Consider the following 21397-nt stretch of genomic DNA (forward strand, 5'->3'; position numbering starts at 1 on the left):
AAACTTCAGTTACCCCCTAGGAACTTTTTGCAAAGTTCAGTGATCACTTAGGGATGTTTTGAAATTTGATGACCTCTTAGGGGATTTCGGGCAAAGTTTAGTGACTACTTAGGGACGTTTTGAAATTTAGTGACCGGAAAATAATATGTGACTAATTAAATTGTAAATCTGTGACCAAATTGTATAAATCCGTGACATTAATATATTTAATTAATAAAATATATAATTAATTAATTAACTTAATTTTTTTTAATGAATATCTGTTTTTTGAAATTTAAAACTTATATTCTTACTTTTGAAATTGCTAATAGTTATCCTCCTAGTTATGAATTTTTTGTTAGAATTATCCTAATTGAGCCCATTTTGAACCCCGTAGTAGATTGCGAATTATGGACTCAAGGAAAATTTAATTTGGATAAGTTAAATCCGAGTTTTGGCCGTCTAAAAAAATTTATGAAAAATATAATTAAGGGATAATCTATTTCGATTCATCTTCTGATTTGTCAAGTATTTGGTTTGTGATAATTACTAGTCATGTTGTAATCCTAATCTATTTTAATTAAATGTAAATCCTTAATCTTGTAGGATTTCAATTAAGACAGAGTTCTCTATTAAAGTTTAGGATTAGATTAGTCAAGGACCGTAATTAATTTAAACTAGTTAAATTGTTGTTTGTTTGAATTAGAGTAAAATATGTCTGATTCATGCAATTTTATTTTCACGTATGCATAGGATAAGCAATCATAATTCGGCTTTAGTATAATTCCAGTCAATATGGAACTTATCAAAATCTAATATAAAATTTCCAATCAGAGTATACCAAATAGGATCCTAATCCAATTCTAGGAAAGAGTGCATGGGAATTGAAAATTCAAATATTAGTTAATCCTATCGTGATAGCATTACGCAAAATTTTAGTTTACTGTCTACAACGCATTGAACCTAAAGCATAATACAATATATTTTATTCTTACCCGCCATGTGCTAAGAGGAAATTTCAGAAAAAACAAGTTCCCACAATTTGCATTCTGACATTTATTATGAGGTGAGGTGCTCAATGTTATTAGTGATTTTTTCATATCTTTTCAAATATGTTTGTTATGTATGAATTTAATTAATTCAGTTCGTGGCTCATTTGGAAGAAATCATGATACATTTTAACGTGTACTTAAGGGTATTAGTTAGCCTTTAGGTTATTTTGCAGCGCTTGTTAGAATTATCATTTGTCATGGTACGATAATTCTTATTTTTTGTTGGTAAGAGAATTTATGCATAATTTCATGTTTAATTTAAATGTAGAGTAATAACCATCTCATTGAGTATAATTCGTTATACTCATTCTTCTTTATTTACAATTTCAGGTAAAATTTTGCATGCTGGATGGAGGTGGATGGATGGATATGCAGGACCAATGGATTCTCGACACGAAGTACATTATTTGTTGAATTTAATTAGTTTTGGAGTAGTATTATAATTTTTAATTGGTCCTAATTTTATAGCATGTCAAAACTAGTTTTGTTAACGTTTTGATGAAAGATTGTTAAAGGTTGTTCAATTTTATTAAATATGTCATCGTATTGAAATTTATTATTTTAAGCATGCTAAGAAATTCATGTTTGGTAATGCTTTGGGTTGCTAGAATTCAGGGCATTACAAATTCCTAGCATATGGTCATTACTTAGTTTATACTTAACAAAAAACACTCCGCACAAATATTTTCAACATGCATAGAATAAACATTTTTCTAGATAACATCCTTTAACGGCTCGATCACCCCCAAACTTGTCTCACAATATGGTAAAGTGAAAGAGAAGAGAATGTAAGATTGATAAAAATTTAACAACTCACAACCTAGTTCTTACCAATTCAAATATCTTTCCATTGATCAAAGATTTTCACATTTAGATAACAATCAATCATGACAGTTGTGTTTAAAGTAATTAAAGATCTTATAATGGATAAGCAATTTTTGAAAATCTAGGCACAAGTAGCATGTTTTGTTATAGCTCAAGAATCAACGACAGTTTCAAACATCAAAAAATCCTATGTTGGCAAGGCTATCTATGTCAACACAAAATCATAACAGTTAGAGCAGAATCACCACCAAACTTAAATCACACGTTACCTCAATGTCGAAAAGAACGTGATAAACGATAGGGATAATGAAACTTCCCCAGTTGGACATTTATGAAGGGATACCAATGCTTGATTTGGACTTGTGATGCTCTTGATAGACTTGGGCAAATGACCTTCTTGTACAACAATTGACAAACAAAACTTGTTAGGAACCCATATGTGGGACTTCAAAAATTACCTACAAAAATAATGGTAAATAATCCAATAAATACACGAAATATATATAAAACTAAATAAAAGGCTTAAAATGCCTCCCAATAAGAGCTCTTTCTACAGTCGTTAGCTTGACTTTAGTAACTAAATCATGGACGCTTGCCCATTTTGTCTTCATTTGGCTTTGTTCAACTTTTCATTATTTTTTCAACACTCAACATTGCTCCTTTCGATACAATAGGACTTGCATATTCCATCCAATACAATTCAACTATGCAAGCTTCCACTTCCTCGTTGGATTTAATCACAAAAACAAATTCTTGGCAATCAACTAAGTCTGAAGAGTGTAAGTTGATTTTCTCCTCATTGATTGCCACATCTTCATTTAGATCTGTTGTTATTAATTTTTCATTCTCTTCAAGTTCTTCTTCAATACTTGACTCATTTTCGAATTAAATGATCGATCTGTCATCAAACTCCACGAGCAATGGCAAGTCTTTCACATTAACTCCGATAAGATAATTGTACCCCACCTTTGAAATCTATTCCAATATCTGTAATCTCCCACAAGCATGTCCTCTTCATCAACTTGTAAAGTTAATGGTAATACTTTGCAAGTATTTGCTCGTTCAATAAAGGAGGACCATCTCCCGAGAATTTAATGTCCTCATTCCAATCATCAGGTACATAATCTCCCGTGAGCATGTAACTTTCATCGAAATTGTCCAGTACTTGTTTTTGATATTTTAAATATTGTCTAAACCAAATAAGTTTCAACATTAGTGCATCAATGTACAAATACAAGCATTGCCCTATGCAGTGCATCATTTAACAAATTTCACATCTTGGATCACCAGCAAACATATATCCATAATCAATGTTTAGAGTTTTCATTGCAACAATTTGTTACTTTACCATGCTTGAATCATGAAAATATCTAAAAAGTACATGGAAAGAATACCAACACAAAATAGATTAAAACTGTAGGGGTTAGCCAAAAGATATAAAAATTAAAGAAAAAAAAGTAAATAAAAAAATTGTGTGAACAAAAATTAACTAGAATGGTAATCAAAGTAAAAAATTCCCCGCCAACCATTCCAAAAACTTGTTCACTAAAATCGTATACTGCAAGTGTACAGGTCATGTTCAAGTAATAAAATTTTATACTGCAAGTACAATAAAGTTGTTTACCAACTCGAGAAGAGCTAGTAGAATTACTTATTGTATAATAGCAACTTGAGATTCCTAATCAATTAAACAAGCAAAAATTGATTTTTTTTTCCCTAGAAAACACATTTTCTATCCTCTAAATTTTTTTAACCTTAGTACTTGTTGACCCCAGAATATGTTGCCAATAGATGCCAGACCTACTCACGCATACGTAAGCTAAAGTCCAACAACCAAAGACACGTAGACGGTCTAAAACGGACAGATCAAGGGCATGGGAGTAGCTCAACAATGCGGGACGAGAACGTTCGAAATCTGGCGAGATGTTCGTAAACCGATTGTACAATAATTACCAATCGATGTTTGTAAATGTGTGTGTAAAAATGTGTAAACTCGTATTGTGTTGCAAGATAATAAGAGAGAGTTGAGTAAAGTGTTGTTCCTTGAATTGATTCTTGCATTAGCCCTTGAATGTTACACAAGAGAAGTATTTATAGTAGTACATGTGAAATGGTGGCCTTTGGATGAGGAGGCACGTGGCCTCATCTCCTTAACTTAAACATCTAATCTTAAGCATCATTCTTGACTTGCTAGCTTGCTGCACATTTATGACTTATGCAGAACCACCATACTAGTGACAAGACTTAACATTTACACTCCTGACAAACGTCCCATCAATCATTCAAACAAGATCCATATGTAGATCTCCTGCTTCAGCTTCAGGGCTTCGGCCACTCACATAATACTTTCGCTTTAGGGCTTCGGCTACCTTTTCAGTGTTCTCAGTATGTGGGCCTCGGCATGAAGAGCCTTGGCCATACATACCACCTCGACTGGAGTGCCACGTAGTCCGGCATGAGTCGGCCATAGGCCCCAATGGGTTGGCCAAGTGTAACAGTACTCATTTTGTAAATTAGCTTAGATCCTCTAAAATTTTAAAACCTTAGGACTCATCTTGTTAATTAGACCATCTCCAATGGTGAGGCAAATTGTAAAAAGTGTTCCAATGGTTAGGCGCATGTGGTGTAAAATCTTCAAAAATCAGATTTTTATTAAAATTTATTTATGATTTAATTATTTAATTAATTTAATATATTTAGGTCACATATCTATACAATTTAGTCACGAATTAACAATTTAATTACTAATTTATTATTTTTTGGTCATAAATCAAAAATTTTATGTCACAAATTATTTTACGGTCACAATTCAAAAAATTTACATGTCACAGTTAGTTCATCGATCACAAATCAAAAAATTAATTAGTCACAAATTAATTTTTAGTCACAACTTATCAAATTATTGGTCACAATTTATTTCTCGATCACAAATTTAAAAAATTATAGGTCACATATTATTTTATGGTCACAATTCAAAAATTTTATAGGTCACAGGTTGTTCGTTAGTCACAAATCAAAAAATTTATAAGTCACGATTTATTAATTAGTCACAAATCACGAATATTATAAATTACAACTTATTATAAATTCACAAATTATCAAATCATTGGTCACAGAATAACAATTTTTTGGGTCACACATTATTTATTGGTCACAATTTATATTTTTTATTGGTCACATATTATTTACTGATCACAAATTAACCAATTTAATGGTCACAGTTGACCAAATAATTTGTGACCAACACTTGCGACCACAACCACCGACCCGACCATGACCACCAACAACACCGTCGACCACCACTGCCAGATCCACCGTGCCAGGTAGCACCGCCACCTACACCACCAACAAAAACTATCACAAATCTCCAACAACACCTAGCACCAAGGCAACCCATCACCACCGCACCCAGATTGGAGAAAATAAACCACCTCAGAAACCTCAACACCCTGCAACGTCACGGCAAACAGAGGCAAACACCACCATAAACAACCAAACACCACGACCTCAAAACCACCACAAACAGAGGAACACCACCGCAAACAGAGGCAAACACCGTGCCTACTCCGACCATAGAGATGCAACATATTTTGAAAACCCCCACCACCACATTCACTCTAGATATCTAAACCACATTCACTCTAGATATCCTCCACCAGCACCACATCATCTACATCACATATTGTTTACCGGTCACATGAGTTGATTTACACCACCACCACAATCATCTACATCACATCTAAATTCAAAACCCCTACCACCATATTCACCCTAGATATCCAACAAATCGTCGACTGCAACCTTTGGACCATCATGCGCCGCTGCACCACCAGAACAACTATTCCACACTCTCCGCTTCAGATTGTGGTGGTGGTGGTCGCCGGTGTTGGTAATTGCGGCCGCTGCGGTGATGGCGATAATCATCGTAGTCAGCGAGAGGGATCATAGCAATGAGAGAGAAATGTACAGAGAGACGAGTTTGGGGGAAATGGGTCGATTGGAGAGAGTATGGTTGGTTTATCGATTAATTTAATTTAATAATATATTTATCTAATAATAATATATTAATTAAATATAAAACAGTTTTATTTTTGAATTGTTAAACTTGCCATCTGATTTTAAAATGTTGGATTTTTAAAATATGGTTTTATGTAATTTCCACTATCTTTTTCTATCTTTTAGAATCAATTGATTTTAATTTATTTATGCTCCTTTAATGTGATGGTTATTTTTATTTAATATTTGTTTTTAAATTCTAATCAAGTAATAAGTAATAATTGTTAATACAATAAATTAATATTGTTAATTAAAATGTCAAAAGTTACATTCGATAATTAAAAGTTAAGAATAAATTAGCACTAGAACAACATAAATATCTTAAAAACATAAATTAAAGTACAATACAACATTAAACTAAGACATTAATTTAGTACTTCAGAAGGTCTTTTTTTAATTTCCTCCAAGACCTTCGAAATTGTCACCCAAAAAAACCAAAAGTATGGGACGTATATATGTAATAGTTTTGATACATAAGTTATAAAACAGAGTGTCATTTTTATTTTATATAACTTTTTTTTTTGTGTGTTCAACATAATTTTTTATATTATGGTATTTTGTTTGAGGTTTTTTAAATTTATTAATTTATGCAATATTTTAGTTCATTAAATATAATAATCTTAGTAATAATATGGTTTTAATTGAATGATTTAAAATAAAATTGGGTGTAAAATTTGGTTTAAGACCATCTCCAATAGTTACACCATTTTTTATGTAACTTTTTCACCAAATATTAGGTGTAACCATTGGCATTGGAGAGGTTACTGGTACAATTTGGTGTAAAATGCAAACAAGAGCCATAGATGACTATTCTTTTGTGTTAAAAGAATTATCTAGACTAGTTCCAAGAGACATTAAAAGCCTATATGCAAGACAACTCATTTCAAGGTAAATTGTAGTGAAGGTTCTAAACATTTCAAAAAAGTATAGTATAGTTCCAAAATTTTAAAAAATGTTATATAAAAGGATCTCTGGTTAGTTCCTGTCTGAAAATTCATTAGTTGACAAAAAGCAAACATTTGATTATAATTTGACTATTTTTTTTAAAAGATAAATTAAATTTTCAATATTTAATCAAATAACATAAGCAAAATTGCAATGAAGGTTTCCAACGTTTCAAAAAAGTGCAACAATATCCTAAGCTTTTCAGAAATATGCACCCTAAGGACCTCTAATGATTTTCATTTAAATGTCTGTCAATTGACCTAAAGTCTAAATCTAACATTAATTTGACCAATTTTAAAAAGGAGAAAATGATCTTTTTAAATTTAATTAATTAAAACAAATAAAAAATAGAAACAAAAATTAAAAGTTCAAAATGTTTTTTTCTTTTTTCTTTTATTTATTATATTTGTTTGTTTCTATTTTCAAATTGTCTTAATAAATTAAATATTAAAAGACTATTTTGTCCTCCTCAAATTTGATAAAATTATGATCAAATGTTTGTTTTTTATGAACGATAGATTTTTGAATGTAAATCTTATTTTCCAATACACTTATCAAAGATTTGGGACAGTGTTGCACATTTTCTGAAGTTTTGGAACATTCAATACAAATGTTAAAACTTAAAAGACCATTTTGTTCTTTTTAATATTGGTCATATAATCATTCGTTTTTTGCCCCCGAAGAGTTTAATATTATAAGAAATTGTTATATCATTCTATCTTTTCTCCTTCCTACGCTGTTTTCGCACTTTTCTTTCTTTCTTTCTTTTCCTTTTCCACACACTTTTATCCCTACCTTTTCTCCCACCTTTCTTTCTTCCTTTATTTATTTTCCCCTTCACACACTGTTCACACACTTTTCTTTCTTTTCCTTTTCCACATACTTTTAGCCTGACCTTTTCCGAGTTAAAATGTTTCATTGTTCACAGAACTTATACCTATGTCACGTTTTACTCACCAAACTCTAAAATGTTTCCGATTGGTCACTAAGCTTATAGCTTCATCACACTTTAATCATTGATTTTTAAAATGTTTTCAATGGCGACTGGACTTGAGTACATTGCACTCAATCACTCACTTATCATGTTTCATTAGTCACTGAACACATGCCTCTATCACGTTTTACTCACTAATCTTTAAAATGCTTTCGAATGGTTACTGAACTTCATAATGCTTTCTAGTGAAGTTAGGGATGGCAGTGAGTCGGGTTCACCCTGAACAAACCCCGCCTCGTCCCGCCAACCAATGAGACAGGGCCCCCTCCGAGGCCAAACGGGGCAGGTTCTTCTGCCATTTCTAAGTGAAGTTGATATCTGTAAAATTTGACCTAGATTAAAGAAATAAAATAAATATCGACTAGATAATGAGACACTCAATCTAAGGTGAGAGTACTGATATTGATCAAGAATATAAATAATTTCTCTAATCATCAAAATTATACTTAGGGGGAAAGAAGAATGCTACATAAATCTAAATTTACATCATAATCTTCCTTCACATCGAAAAAAAATTAGAGAAAATATTTATTTATTTCAATTGCGATCGTAGACCCAAATGATCAAGAAAATGAAAAATTGTAGCTCAAACTTGCTATGAAATTTGTGATTTAAAGTCAATAATATTAATTAATAGTAACGAAATATAATTTTTAGTGACCTCACAAGGTAATTCAAGAGGAAAGATGGGCGTCGTTTTGTGTATGGTATATTATACTTCAAAATTTTCGGTTGAATTCAATTTCAAGCCCCATTATTTGGAGATAATGTATTTTGAAATAATATTTTGATTGAGAATGTGTGGTTAAAAATAATGAAAAATTTTAAATTTATGTGTAATTTTATTTTATTTAAAAATGTGTGGTTGAAAAGAAGACAGAAAAAATGAATTTTGAAAAAAAAAAAAAAAAGGGGGGGGAATCGAACAAGGGCAAGTAACATTCTTGTAGATGCCGTGCATATCCATTTCTCTAATTTTGCGTAGTCCTTTATTTCCACCCGTTCACATCTGAAGTTGGTCATAGGGCATCTCTTTAAGCACGCTGTACTCAAAATTGGGTTGCTTACAAAATTTATGCAAACCAAATTCTTATCTGTTTTATATTGCAATCTAACAATGGTTTCCTTTGCTCATTAAAAAATGAAGTATTCTTTGAATAAATTTTTTTCGTGTGTAGTCTTTTTCCTGGTAGATGATGGATTCAATTCCATGGGCCTTCCTTACAAGTTAACCTTCTCATCAAAAGGGATAATAACTAATGAAGAATTAGGATTTATTTTTTTCCTGACTTTAGCACATACATATCTAAAATCTCTGTTTCTCTCCCCTGCTTTTCAAATGGTAACACTGCTTATCTGTTAAGCATTTACGTTGCAAATGGTAACACTGCTTATCTGTTTTATTTTCATTCATATCTTATAGCTGCTCGTTGGGCGTTGAATCACAAGAAAGCTACAACACCACTTAAAAACAATGTAAATAGTGCTAATGGCCTCCCTTACCACCTCCCCTCTTATTATAAATTTGCAATAAATAAATAAAGGTGAGTCAAGGTAAATATATCCCTTCAAACCATGCTGCATCTGAGATTTAATTCTATCTTCGTACCTTTTTGTTGAAAAAAGCAGAAGGTTTATAGATACAATTCACCTTTCATGTTTTCTCCAGACCAGCGGCATAAACACACAGAGAGATCACAAAAAAAAAAAATAGATAAATAAATAATAATGGAGAAAGGAAAGCAAAGAAAGAAAAAATGAAACAGGGAGTCAGGGAAGAGACCATAGTGTTTAGCTGCATTGTGCAAATTGCTAGTGGGAATGAGAAAAGAATGAATGTGTTGTTCAAGAGTATGAATGGTTTATACATCCTACATGTGGGCAATTGGGATGAAGATGATGGCTATTGGAAGCTGTGTCTTGGCAATCTGTTGTATATATGGTGGCGGTTCTGATATTTGAAGAGGGGGTGGTTGTTTTAGCAATTACAGTTTCAGCCTTCTTTAACAGCAAAATCCAAGTTTTAGCTCTGATATGAAAATATGATTTGTCAATGGAAATATTTAACAGAGAAAGAGAAAGCAATCTAAGAAGAAGAAAGGAAAGAAGAAGAGAAGCAAGAAAGGGGGGAAATCGGAGAGAATGTGGGGAGAAAACCGAAGAAGAAGAGATTTAGAAAGACAGAGGAGAAAACTTTTTAAACAAGCATTTCATTCATATTCATCAGTCATCATCTCTTTTGAAATTACATTACCAATCTATGTAAATAGAGAAATTGGCAAACCCAGAAGGTAAATGAGTTTGGGCCAAACTCAATAATATAAGCCCAATTTAAACTAAACAAAGCATATATAGGTGATGACCGCATCAAGAATACTCAGAGATTTTCAACAAGATTCAATTAACCTCCCAATTAAACAAAATTGCAAACAGATTTCATTTTCTCTTATTCTAAAAGTAACTCGCAGTGCACCTGAAATCTTTGCGAAGTTGCAATTGCCCATTCCACTATCTCTGAATCTGGAGCAACTTTATAATTCTGCAAAAAAACAAAAAATAACAAAATGGAGGAATTAAATTTAGGAATCAAGAAAAAATGATTGAAAGAGGCCTTCAAATGCACGATTAAAGCGTGTTAAGAGATTTTGTGAGGCAATAATTTTGTTGAGAAATGAAAGGGACCAAGAAAGGGTTACAATTTGCAAGGGAGAGTGTGTGAAGTAATGGGTTGGGAAGTTAATTTGCATTTCTAAATTGATTTCTTAAGAGCTAGTGTACCAGGTGACGTGACACACTATAATATGTGGTATAATTAATTTTGTAACCAATCATTATTTTCCACCACCTATTAAAGTATGTCATGTCACAATAATATTTAGCATAAGATAAACACAAGTGCTTATGAGATTAGTCATGTTGAATATGTTTAATTAATGTGGGCAACGTTATTTTGTATGTTGAATTAAATTGGGCTTACTTATATTATATTAATTTTAGTATAATATTTATTTAATTAATAGCACTTCTAATAAGAATGTTATGATTAAATGTTATAAAAAGTAGAAATGTTGTAGTGTGTGTGGAAAATTTTGAAGATAATTATACAATTATAAAATTGGTTCCAAAAAAAATATAACCCATCCCAAAATCTCGTGTAAAGTCTAAATTGTAATTGAAGTTAAACCCATAGCTATATTCATTAATTTAAATATTGTTTTCGCATGACCCCTGGCATGTAGACTAAACTCATTTTATCATCCCAAGTCTTGAACAAAATTAATAAATGCAAGGTTACGACCTTTGTCTACATTGATCGAAATTAAGCTTTTCTCCTTTAATCTCAAGCCAATATACAATTGAAACACGATCTTTCAGATTCTGAATGAGAGATCCTGAATTGAAACAAATGGCACACAATTATATTCTCCCAATCTAAGGTTTTATCCATTGTATATGTTAGAAAGTCAACTTTGCACCCAGTTAAGTACTTGTAAACAAAACAAGCTATATCCATGAAGTAAAGAGTATTGTGAGCCAAAATAAAATAAAATAAAGGGGTTCTAAATTCAGAAATATGTTTAGTCCCACTTTAATAGACTAACAGAGTATTGGAATAGAAGATAGAGTTCATGCTTTGCTATCACTCATTTATGAAAAATTATCACGTATCATACCTTTTATGAAGTTTATTTTGGTATGCATGTGAAAGCTTAGTGTTGAAAGACTAAAGTTGAATAAACTGTGCAGTTAATATAAATGGATTATTTTCTTAGTAGATACTTTATGCCCAAGGGAAACTTTTACCACAGGATAGGAGTTGCCACGGAAAGCTATGTTTCCATAAGATTTGGAATCGACATGAACCTTAAGGTCATAGTTCCCCCAGTCTTCTTGTTCCTCTAGTATTGAATTTGCCGATTTCTCAACAGATAATGAACATCCATACAAGAAGATTTGCTGAAGAGTTGGAATTTCTCCAATTGCAGGAGGGATGAATTTTAAAGCAAAGCATTTCCTAAGACGTAGGCACTGTAGGCTTGGGAAATGTGCTGCCTCGGCTTCCCAGATTTTAAAATGAAACGATTCAACATGCAGGAATTTTAATCGAGAAAATTCCCCTTCCGTTTTCCATGCATTGCTTTCGAAGACACCCTCTTTTAGTTTGAGAACTTCAAGATTGGGAAGATTACGACCAAGAAACATATTATGCATAGAAATTCTGCAACCACTCAAAGTCAACTTCTTCAGATTTGGTGGGAAAGCAAAGTTCTGTGGCAGAGGAACCTTTTCCACATCATTGGAAATGACGTTGCACTTAAAACTTTCGAGTTGACGCAGATGTACTAAATTCTCAAGACAATAGAATGACAAGTCACTTTGAAGTCCAAAATGGTAAGAAATTCCCAAAGTCTTCAGGTTCGGAATTATTTGAAGGGCCTCCTTAGTGAATCTGAAATTTATTACTCCTGTAAGTGTTTGTAGGTTCACATTTTGTGGACCATCAGAACAAAGCAAGACAACTTCATCGAACAAGAGATGCCTTAATTGTGGCATCTCCCAGAGTCCCAGTGGTAAGAACAATCTTTCAGCATGAGAACATCGAAAAACAATCAAGGTCTGAAGATTGCAAAGTTTAGATATTGAGGCAGGAATCTTGAATTTCCCACTGTAGGACAAAGCAATATACCTTAAATTAACAAGTTTTACTATTTCAATTGGAAACTTAGAGAAATTTATATTTCCTGCTTCCAACACCCTGAGCAGCTGAAAACATAGAGAATTTGGCAATGGACTATACGTGAAGTATAGAAGTGAACGGATAGTTGAGTCATATATGACTGCATTCTGCCCATTCGGATGAATACTTAGGTGACGCTGATTTTTCACGACTTCCGAAGAAATATCAAATTCTTGATTGGCGACATAAAGAAACTTCTCCTCCTGAGCTTTCCTCATGCACAGTTTTCTCATGGTGTCATGGATGCTGCAGGTTTTGATTTCCCCGGTGTAATTCTGGTCACGAACCATAATTAGATTTCTATCAATAAGTTCTTCCAAATACTCCTTTGCCACTTCTTCCAAACTTTTATGTGTGTTTGGCTTTAAAAATCCCTCAGCAACCCATAGCCTGATAAGATGGGAGACATGGATCACATAATCTTCAGGGAAAACTCCCATATAAAGGAAGCATGCTCTAAGATGATGGGGCAAGTGGTTGTAACTCCAAGACAGTATTTCCATTAAATTATCATCATTTCCAGTTACTGCAGATTTCACATTTTCTGCAACATACTCCCAATTGGCTCGTGTCTTCTCAGCTTTGTAGAGGACACCACCGATTACTACAAGTGCAAGTGGAAGTCCTTTGCATTTTTCTACTATTCTCATTCCAATTTCCTCGAGTTCAGAGGGACAGCATTCGTTCCCAAAGGCCTTCTAGCACAGAAGACTCAAGCTTTGTTTGGGACTTAGAAAACTCACATGGTGAATATAGGCAGAAGAGTCGGCATTAACAATGACACTGGATAGGCGAGATGTCAAAATTATCCGACTTCCATTACAGTCATCCGGGAATATCCTTCTAAATTCATCTAAGACTTTGGCATCCCACACATCATCCATAACAATGAGATATCTATTGCCCTTCAAACGTTGATATACTAGTGTTTTCAATTCATCTGTTTCCCTTCGAATCATTTCTTTAGTGAGGTCTCCCATGGATTTTAGAAGGTGTACAAGCAGTTCTTGCACACGATATTCCTGAGATGGAGTTGTCCAAGCCCGAATGTAGAAGTGCTCCTTAATATATGAATCATTGTAAATATTACTAGCAAGTGTTGTCTTGCCAATGCCTCCCATCCCAACGATTGAAATGAATTTCAACCTAGAGGGTTGCCCAACCAGTTCTTCCTTAATTTGGAGCAAGTCATCTTTGAATCCCACCATGGAATTCTTGTTAGTGGAAGCAGATTTTGATGAAGTGGCATGCAAAGAGTTCCTTGGTTGCAGATCTAGTACGTCATTTCGGTCATTAGCATTCAACACCTCTTCTGAAAAAGAATTGAGATTGAAAAGACTGAAAAAATATTGATTGAATGACCTTAAAAAATACTGGTCATTTCAATTATTTGCCATATTCTTTTCAATAGATCGAGACGTTAAATTTTAACTAACTAGTATCTAACTTCTAAATGCCATTCAACTTCCTTTATCCTTTTTCTCAAGATTTAAAATGATAGTGGAATTCAATTCCTTCCTGGCTAGAACACGACATGAACAATCTAAACTTCTTCTTTGCAATAAATAAATCCAAGTTGATCATCCAACCTTTAATTTGCATTTTGATGTCTTATGGAGTTTTTAGACATATAAAACTCTGTTTTCATTATCTCAACCTTAAAGAATAAACAAGACGGATAGAAAAGGATGGACATATAAATAAAAGTAATTCAAGCAAGATTATACATAAATAACATGTAATTAATAACAGTAAATTGGCAGTAACAAAGTGCAAATGTGATGGATTTTAACAAAGAAATGTACTTTAGTCATTGATTCATTTGGGCCCCGGGTAGCATTTTTTTTTTTTTTTTCAAAATGCATTTTTCTCTCTCTCTTTTCGACCACACATTATTTATTAAAATAATATTACACGTAAATAAAAAACTTTTCCTTATTTCTTAACCACACATTTCACATCAATTTACTATTCTAAAATGCATTTTTACATAAAAATATCTATCAAACACCCCTTATCAGTTTAGTCTTACCAGTGTCTTCAATTCCAACAACTGAGGTGCTTTTAGATTCAGGAGGTGGTCCACTGAGCGGATCCGTAATTTGCATCGAATCATTATCAAATCCCACTACAGTACTCTTGTTACTGGAACTGGACTTTGATGAACCTTCTATGTCTTTCATGCCCATCATCTTCTCCACATCTACCAAAACGGAATCAATCTCTTTTATTACCTTCTGTAAGCCATCTGAATGAATCTCTTTTGACATATGCAATTCAATTATGTCCTCTGCTTCATACGTTGCATCTCTGATTCTTGCTTCCAAACATGTCATTGATTTAGTATTTCCGGGTGAAGAATCTTCCAGAAATGATAGCAAGAAGCAAAGATTTTCATGGAAAGATTTGATCTGTTTCTCGTCATGAAATATTCGAATTTCATCTCCAGAACCCAGGATCTGTTCTAGTGTTTGAGTAAGTGAAAGTAGAGCAGCATAAGCCATATCCAACACTTTTCCAGGCACACAAACTCAAGATTTTTGATGAACAGCCAGCCTTTAGAGGCAAAATGAAGACTCGGTGAGAAAAACTGAAAAATAACCTACTGTATAATAGCAACTTGGAATTCTTAATCCATTAAATAAGCCATCACATGCAAGTTCCATAATTCGAAGTCGGCACATGGGACATATCATATTAAAATTAATTATTGCAGTCAAGTTATTTACCAACTCGAGAAAAGCAGTAACTTTCCCTATTGTATAATAGCAACTTGGAATTCTTAATCCATTAAATAAGCCATCACATGCAACTTGCTAGTTTTATAATTTGAAGATAAGGAGTGACATATTATATTAAAATTGATATTGCAGTCAAGTTGTTTACCAACTCGAGAAAAACTAGTAAAGTTGCCTAGTGCATGTATAATAGCAACTTGGGATTCTTAATCAATTAAACGATAAATCATATACAACTTAATGGCTATGTAATTCCAAGTAAGAGAGTGATATAATTAGCATTGCAATCTGAAAAGCATGGAGTACCATTCTGATACCAATTCTGATAACGATATTTATGCCCATCTAACACTTAGGGGGGTGAATCGGTATATAATGCTTAATTAAAAATAACAACTAATAATAAGAAACAAGTCATTAATTATTGTCTCTAGGTGATTAAGTTTAATCAATATTAAACCCTAACAATAAATCATACAAATATGTCAAAACAATAAAGTCAAGTTAGCTCCATATATGTTTACGAAGGAAACCCGTTGAAGAACACTTCAGAGTGGCAAAAATTTGATTTTGATCTCCACCAAACATCTTATTTAAATCCCCACCAAACTTCTATAAAAAATGTACTAAAGATCTGATTTTAATCTCCCACCAAACTTTTTATCAAAATCTACTAAAAATCTAATTTTAATCATCACCAAACATATAGGGGCATGATAAGTTGAGATATAATACCATAATAGCTAAATTAGCAACACAACATATAATATCAATATTATACAAAACACATAACATAATATCAGTAAGGCAAAATATCAAATCATGCTAGTCAAAACATTAATATCGTAAGCAAAAATTAATCCCCAAACTCAAATATGAAAAATAAACACTATTATTCAATCAACCTCGCCTCCCTACCTCATATACTACTCAATTCCTTGAAATAAATACTAATACATCTCCTCCTTTTGTCACAAATAATAAAGAAAAGCAAGTAATAGAATAATGAATAACACAAAGAAAAATGAGTGAAAAACTATGCACATGGACAAACTATGCAGAAAATGTAATGCTTAAATAAGAAATAAAAAATAAAATTCTTTTAGAGATACTCTTTTTTATAAATTTTTCAATATAACATCATATATTAAAAGCTCAAATCACATGATCACATGAACAATTATTTGCTTATTTATACAAGTATAATTCATAAATAGCGAACTTTTTCCAAGTAACTCATTATAAATCTATATGGAGTAAATTGTATAAGCAACCCATGCATAAAAAAAATGCTACTAATCTTCTCTAAGCAAGACTTAAACCTTAAATTAGTAAGAAAAGAAATGTAAAGAAATCACTAATGAATTAATATATGCTCATTAAGTATGTCTTTAGTTGCATGCATCTACAAGGTCATTTGTCCGCATATTCATGCATGCACTCTAATTTTTTCATTATCTCGTTTGTTTTGATTTTATTTGATAAAGTTTAAAAGAAAAAAGGAAAAGTTTTTATATAACAATTTTAAGGTGATTGGACATGGTATTTTATGATCAAGTAATAGTATTATTAATGAACGATGAATAAAATTTCTATTAACTTTGTTCAAAATTTGCTTAGATTACTGGGTATAAGTTATTTCATGTATCATTCGCATTGCATACATTAAGCCTTTGTGAATGAGTCTTCATCACATTGTGTTATATCTTATACATTTATTCGTAAAGGTCTAGTTATCTCGAGCATCCCTCTTCTCTCTTTATCATTCCTATTGTTTTTTTATTGAATTTCCTAAATTTCCTAACAAAGTAGGCATCTTCCCCATCCTTTAACATTTCATCATCAATTTGATCACTGGTCTCTTCCTTAACAATGTTTAGGGTTAAAGACTTAATTTTTCTTAGACTGGGGTAAGCTAAGTTCATATGAATGGAGAGATTCTACAAGCATTTAGATCCTTACATTCTTCGATAGTTGTGACTTTAGGTCAAAATCTCTTAGGTAGTGATTTCATAACCTCTCTCATAATCTTAGCATCAGGAATTTATTCACCTAGGTAAAAACTCCAATTCACAATATCATTCAGATTAGCATAGAATTCATCAAAGGACTCATCATTCTTCATTTTATTTTTTTTCAAACCTAATGGTCAACATTTGAAACTTAGAGTTTTTATGGTCTTAGTTCTCTCATTTGTGATTTCTAGAATATCCCAAGCTTTTTCGCAATGTCACACATGGATAGCCATTTAAACCCTTCAAGGAAAAATAACAATAAAGATGACATTGACACTTTTACTATTCCAATTATACTCCGTTAAATCATCTTTAGACAAAGTAGAGATATTTGTCAGTATAATAAGACTAGCAATAGATGTAGATAGTGCAGTCTAATACTTTTCTAGACTAACCCACATGTTCATCCATAAACTTTAAAAGACTCTCACCCTAACCTACTAGTAAGCATAATTGCTACCATCAAGATAAGGAAGAACGAAAAGTGATTGACTCATCTAGACAAAGATAGTTCAAGGATTGCAATTAAGCTCTAATACCAATTAAAAAAGCACGGGAGAGAAATTTATGATAAAAATACTGACAACTACTCAAACAGTGATCCCTGGCCACCCACTTGGCCCTCGAGTGACTGGTGAATTTCGAGAGTTGTGTCTTGCTTCAAACAATAGTTTTTCATTCCATATATATGTGTGTGTGTGTGTGTGTGTGTGTGTGTGTGTGTCCTACCCTATGAACTTTCAAAAGTATGTTGAATCATAATTATCTCATAGAGAACATTCCTTTAAAAAAAATCCTAATCACTTTCATTGATTTCAGTATTCAACCATCAAATTATCTTATTCATAGATTCATCCAAACTTAGATTTGTTGATCAAGCTATAAACATTCGTATTAAACCACAAATTAAAACACACAAGATCGTTGATCAGACATCAAATCTACCTTCGCCAATTAGCCTTTAGTTACTGGAGTTCTTAAAAAAGGTGCTTGGAGTTTCGCTGCTATAGAACGAGATTCGTTCTTAGATGTCCACAGGAGATAAACGATACCACGGGTCGGGCTAGTGTGAGGAGCATTCAGTCTAGGAGGTCCAAGGTAATTACATGAAGAAAGTCAAAGGGGACTAAGGGTTAGTTGGATCTAGACCATATTGTGAGTCTCATCATTTATATTGGATTGTTGACCGGCAAAGTACCCGAAGTTTTTGATCCTTTGCGAAGGGTTTTCTCCGTGATCATATTGGTGTTATTTACTTTATGGAATTTAAAAATTGTGGTATTCAAACTTATGATAAATTAATTTGGATGACCTAGTCATCTAAAAAAAAATTAAAAAGTAACTAGTAAATTTTGTAAATTTAGGATTTGACGTTATTCAGTACATAAGTGGATTGGGCTTGCGAACAAAGATTAGAGGAATCATAGCAGCTAGACAACTTAATCTTATGCAAACATTCAGCTTCATGTACTTCTAGTTGCTCTACCGTGCTAGGAATGGGGCAGAGCACTCAGAAGAAAATAGAGGCTAGTCATAAAGGACGGGATATTATGTATAATTTGAATTTGAGCGTGATTTTATTCATTCAATCATACTAGACTTTAAGCATGGTCAAATCAAGAAGAAGATTAGGTTAGAGAGTATAAATAGAAGTTAAGATTTGATTTCTAAGCATTGCAGCTAGCTAAGAGAGGAATAGTAACCCAAGTATTCAAGCTTGACATAGTGAGAATAGAAAGAAAATTTAACAAATTTCATCTGACCAATGCAACTAAAGTATGCAATTTATTGCGATTGCAAGATATGTTTGAGGTTCACAGTAATGTTGGATTAAAGAAATTGTTAAAAATTTGAATAGGTACAACGGTTTGATATTTTCGAAGTGCTCATCAAATGTATTATAATGAGAGCAATTGGAGATCTTGAATTAGAAATCAATTAGAAATAATAACTAAAGATATCAAAATTACACAGCAAAAGAGTTAGAAGGTTATAAATTACGGACTTAAGTAAAAATTAGAAAAATTATCTCGTTGGTACAAAAACTATTATCAAAATGTGAATCATAATATTTGGAAATTATTTTTTTGGTAAAACGATGTAAGGTGCAATTTCCGTTTTTTGGTAAGTTTAAGGATTAAATTGTAAATTATGTAAAATTTAAGAATAATAAAATCAAGTCTTGAGAATATTGCACTGATGGCTTCTAATAAGAATCGTGATTTTTCTGAGATTAACCATGAGATTGATCATTAAATGTAACAAGTGTAAAATATCAGGGACTTGACTACAAATAGTGAGAAAGATATATTTTTAGAGGAGAATGTGACAAGTCAAAATTATTCAATAAAGCCAACCATACATTATTTTAATCAATATTAATAATGTGAATCCCCCAACAAATGGATCTAATTGCACTTCACTCTTACAAGGATCATTAGATGGTAAGGATTACTGTTTGAGCTTTTCATACTTTGAGACATTGAAAGACTAAATTGCAAAAAGGGGGGGGAGGGGATTTCATAAGTAAAAGTTTGAGTATCACACATTCCAAAAATAAGAAAATAGGTTTTAAACTTCAAAAATCAGATTTTTATTAAACTTCACAAATTATCGATTACATATTAACAACTTTTTAGATCACACATTATTTCTTGTCACAAGTCATTTTTTTTATTGGTCATATATTGTTTATTAGTCACAGATTAACTATTTTAATGTTCACAATCAACCAATTAATTTGTGACAACCAACACCTACGACCATCACCACCAACACACTACTACCTCCCGCAACACTGCCACCACCACTGCGGTAGCCAAAATCACCACCACCACCATATCTCTCCACGGCAAAACCACCACCTCAAACAAGTCAACTCATCGTACAAAACACCACCACCACATCACCATCCACGACCACTATTATCACCACCGTCGACAAAACTACTACTTTCAACTTCAAAATCACCATCACCTCACCGCCACAACAGCCAACAAAACCACCGTCGCCTCCACCACTCAAAGATCGAACAAAAATGCAACCAACAAGATCCACTAACACCATTTCCCACAAAACCAGCATCACCACTAGATCCAATAAAACTGTCGGCACCGCTACCCAAATACCACCAACAAATTAGATCCACAAAACACCATCACCTCGCTATCACCACAACTAGAACATGACCGCATTTCCAGAACCAAAACATCGTTGCAAATCCAGTACTGTCGTCGAGGATATTTTGCCAGCAAATAATGTTGCCTCTCTCCAGCATCCTCTACCTTTGGCTTGAATAATTTGTGAAGAGCCACCGAAGATAACGGAAGAGGTTAGACGTGGCGTACCGTGTGAAAAGTTCCGATTTTTACCGCCTTTCTTGAAATTTTACAAAGAGAAATGATGGGTTGAACAGAAGAGGCTAGGTGCCGTGGGTATTAATAATATTAAAAATATTGAATTATGATTTGATTTTTGAATAAATAAACTTAAGTTATGATTTATGAACTGTGATCTCTAAAAGTATGTGTGCTTGTAATTTCCACCCAAAATAAATAAATAAATTGACGTCAATAATTTATTTGGATCAAATGTGTAGATGTTGAAAGAGCGAGAATTACTCGATCAATATTGGGCTTATCCAAAACTCCTATTAAATGGCACATTATGGACTTGAGAAAATGTTATTTTGGATAAGTCAAATTTAAGTTATATCTCATTAAAGCAAAGTACTTGACCGGTGATATTAATATTCAAATTAGATCAAATAACTACATTTATATCGGACTTATTTTAAAGCTCATATTAAAATATTACATTGGACTCTTAAAAAAGGCATTCTGGATGGTCAAAATCAAGCTAGAACCAATAAAAGAAAACAAGATTTAAATGAAATATAAATAATTAACTACTTTTTTAATGATAAACAAAAAAGTGATTCTTGAATCACTTTTTTAATGACAAATGAAATATAAATAACTAATTACTACATGCACTTGGAAGGAATGCTAAATCAAGGGCATTAGTGATTCGTGAACCACTTAAATAATCTATCA

The 21397-nt window shown here is 32.6% G+C and overlaps 2 protein-coding genes across 4 annotated transcripts; both read right to left on the reverse strand.

The window, feature by feature from the left end:
* Positions 1–1969: 1969 nt before the first annotated feature.
* Positions 1970–13258, reverse strand: LOC111410461 (putative late blight resistance protein homolog R1A-10). 3 transcript variants are annotated; one of them, XM_023040806.1, is made up of 3 exons: positions 11656–13258; positions 10325–10390; positions 1970–2249 (listed from the first exon to the last, which is right to left on the reverse strand). In XM_023040806.1, exons 1-3 carry the CDS (start codon positions 13237–13239, stop codon positions 2127–2129), a joined length of 1773 nt encoding a protein of 590 aa, XP_022896574.1. In that variant the 5' UTR covers positions 13240–13258; the 3' UTR covers positions 1970–2126. The 3 variants fall into 3 exon arrangements, 2 of the variants coding, with proteins under 2 accessions (XP_022896574.1, XP_022896583.1); XR_002705700.1 differs by lacking the exon at positions 1970–2249 and adding an exon at positions 11150–11243 and having other exon boundaries at positions 10305–10390; XM_023040815.1 differs by lacking the exon at positions 1970–2249 and having other exon boundaries at positions 10041–10390.
* Positions 13259–13263: 5 nt separating this feature from the next.
* LOC111410472 (disease resistance protein RPP13-like) lies at positions 13264–15182 on the reverse strand. The gene is made up of 2 exons (XM_023040830.1): positions 14622–15182; positions 13264–13901 (listed from the first exon to the last, which is right to left on the reverse strand). The coding sequence occupies exons 1-2, from the start codon at positions 15091–15093 to the stop codon at positions 13288–13290; spliced, it is 1086 nt and encodes a 361-aa protein (XP_022896598.1). The 5' UTR covers positions 15094–15182; the 3' UTR covers positions 13264–13287.
* Positions 15183–21397: the final 6215 nt, after the last annotated feature.

The sequence above is a fragment of the Olea europaea genome, chromosome 2, assembly GCF_002742605.1.
Source record: "Olea europaea var. sylvestris chromosome 2, O_europaea_v1, whole genome shotgun sequence".
NCBI lineage: Eukaryota > Viridiplantae > Streptophyta > Magnoliopsida > Lamiales > Oleaceae > Olea > Olea europaea.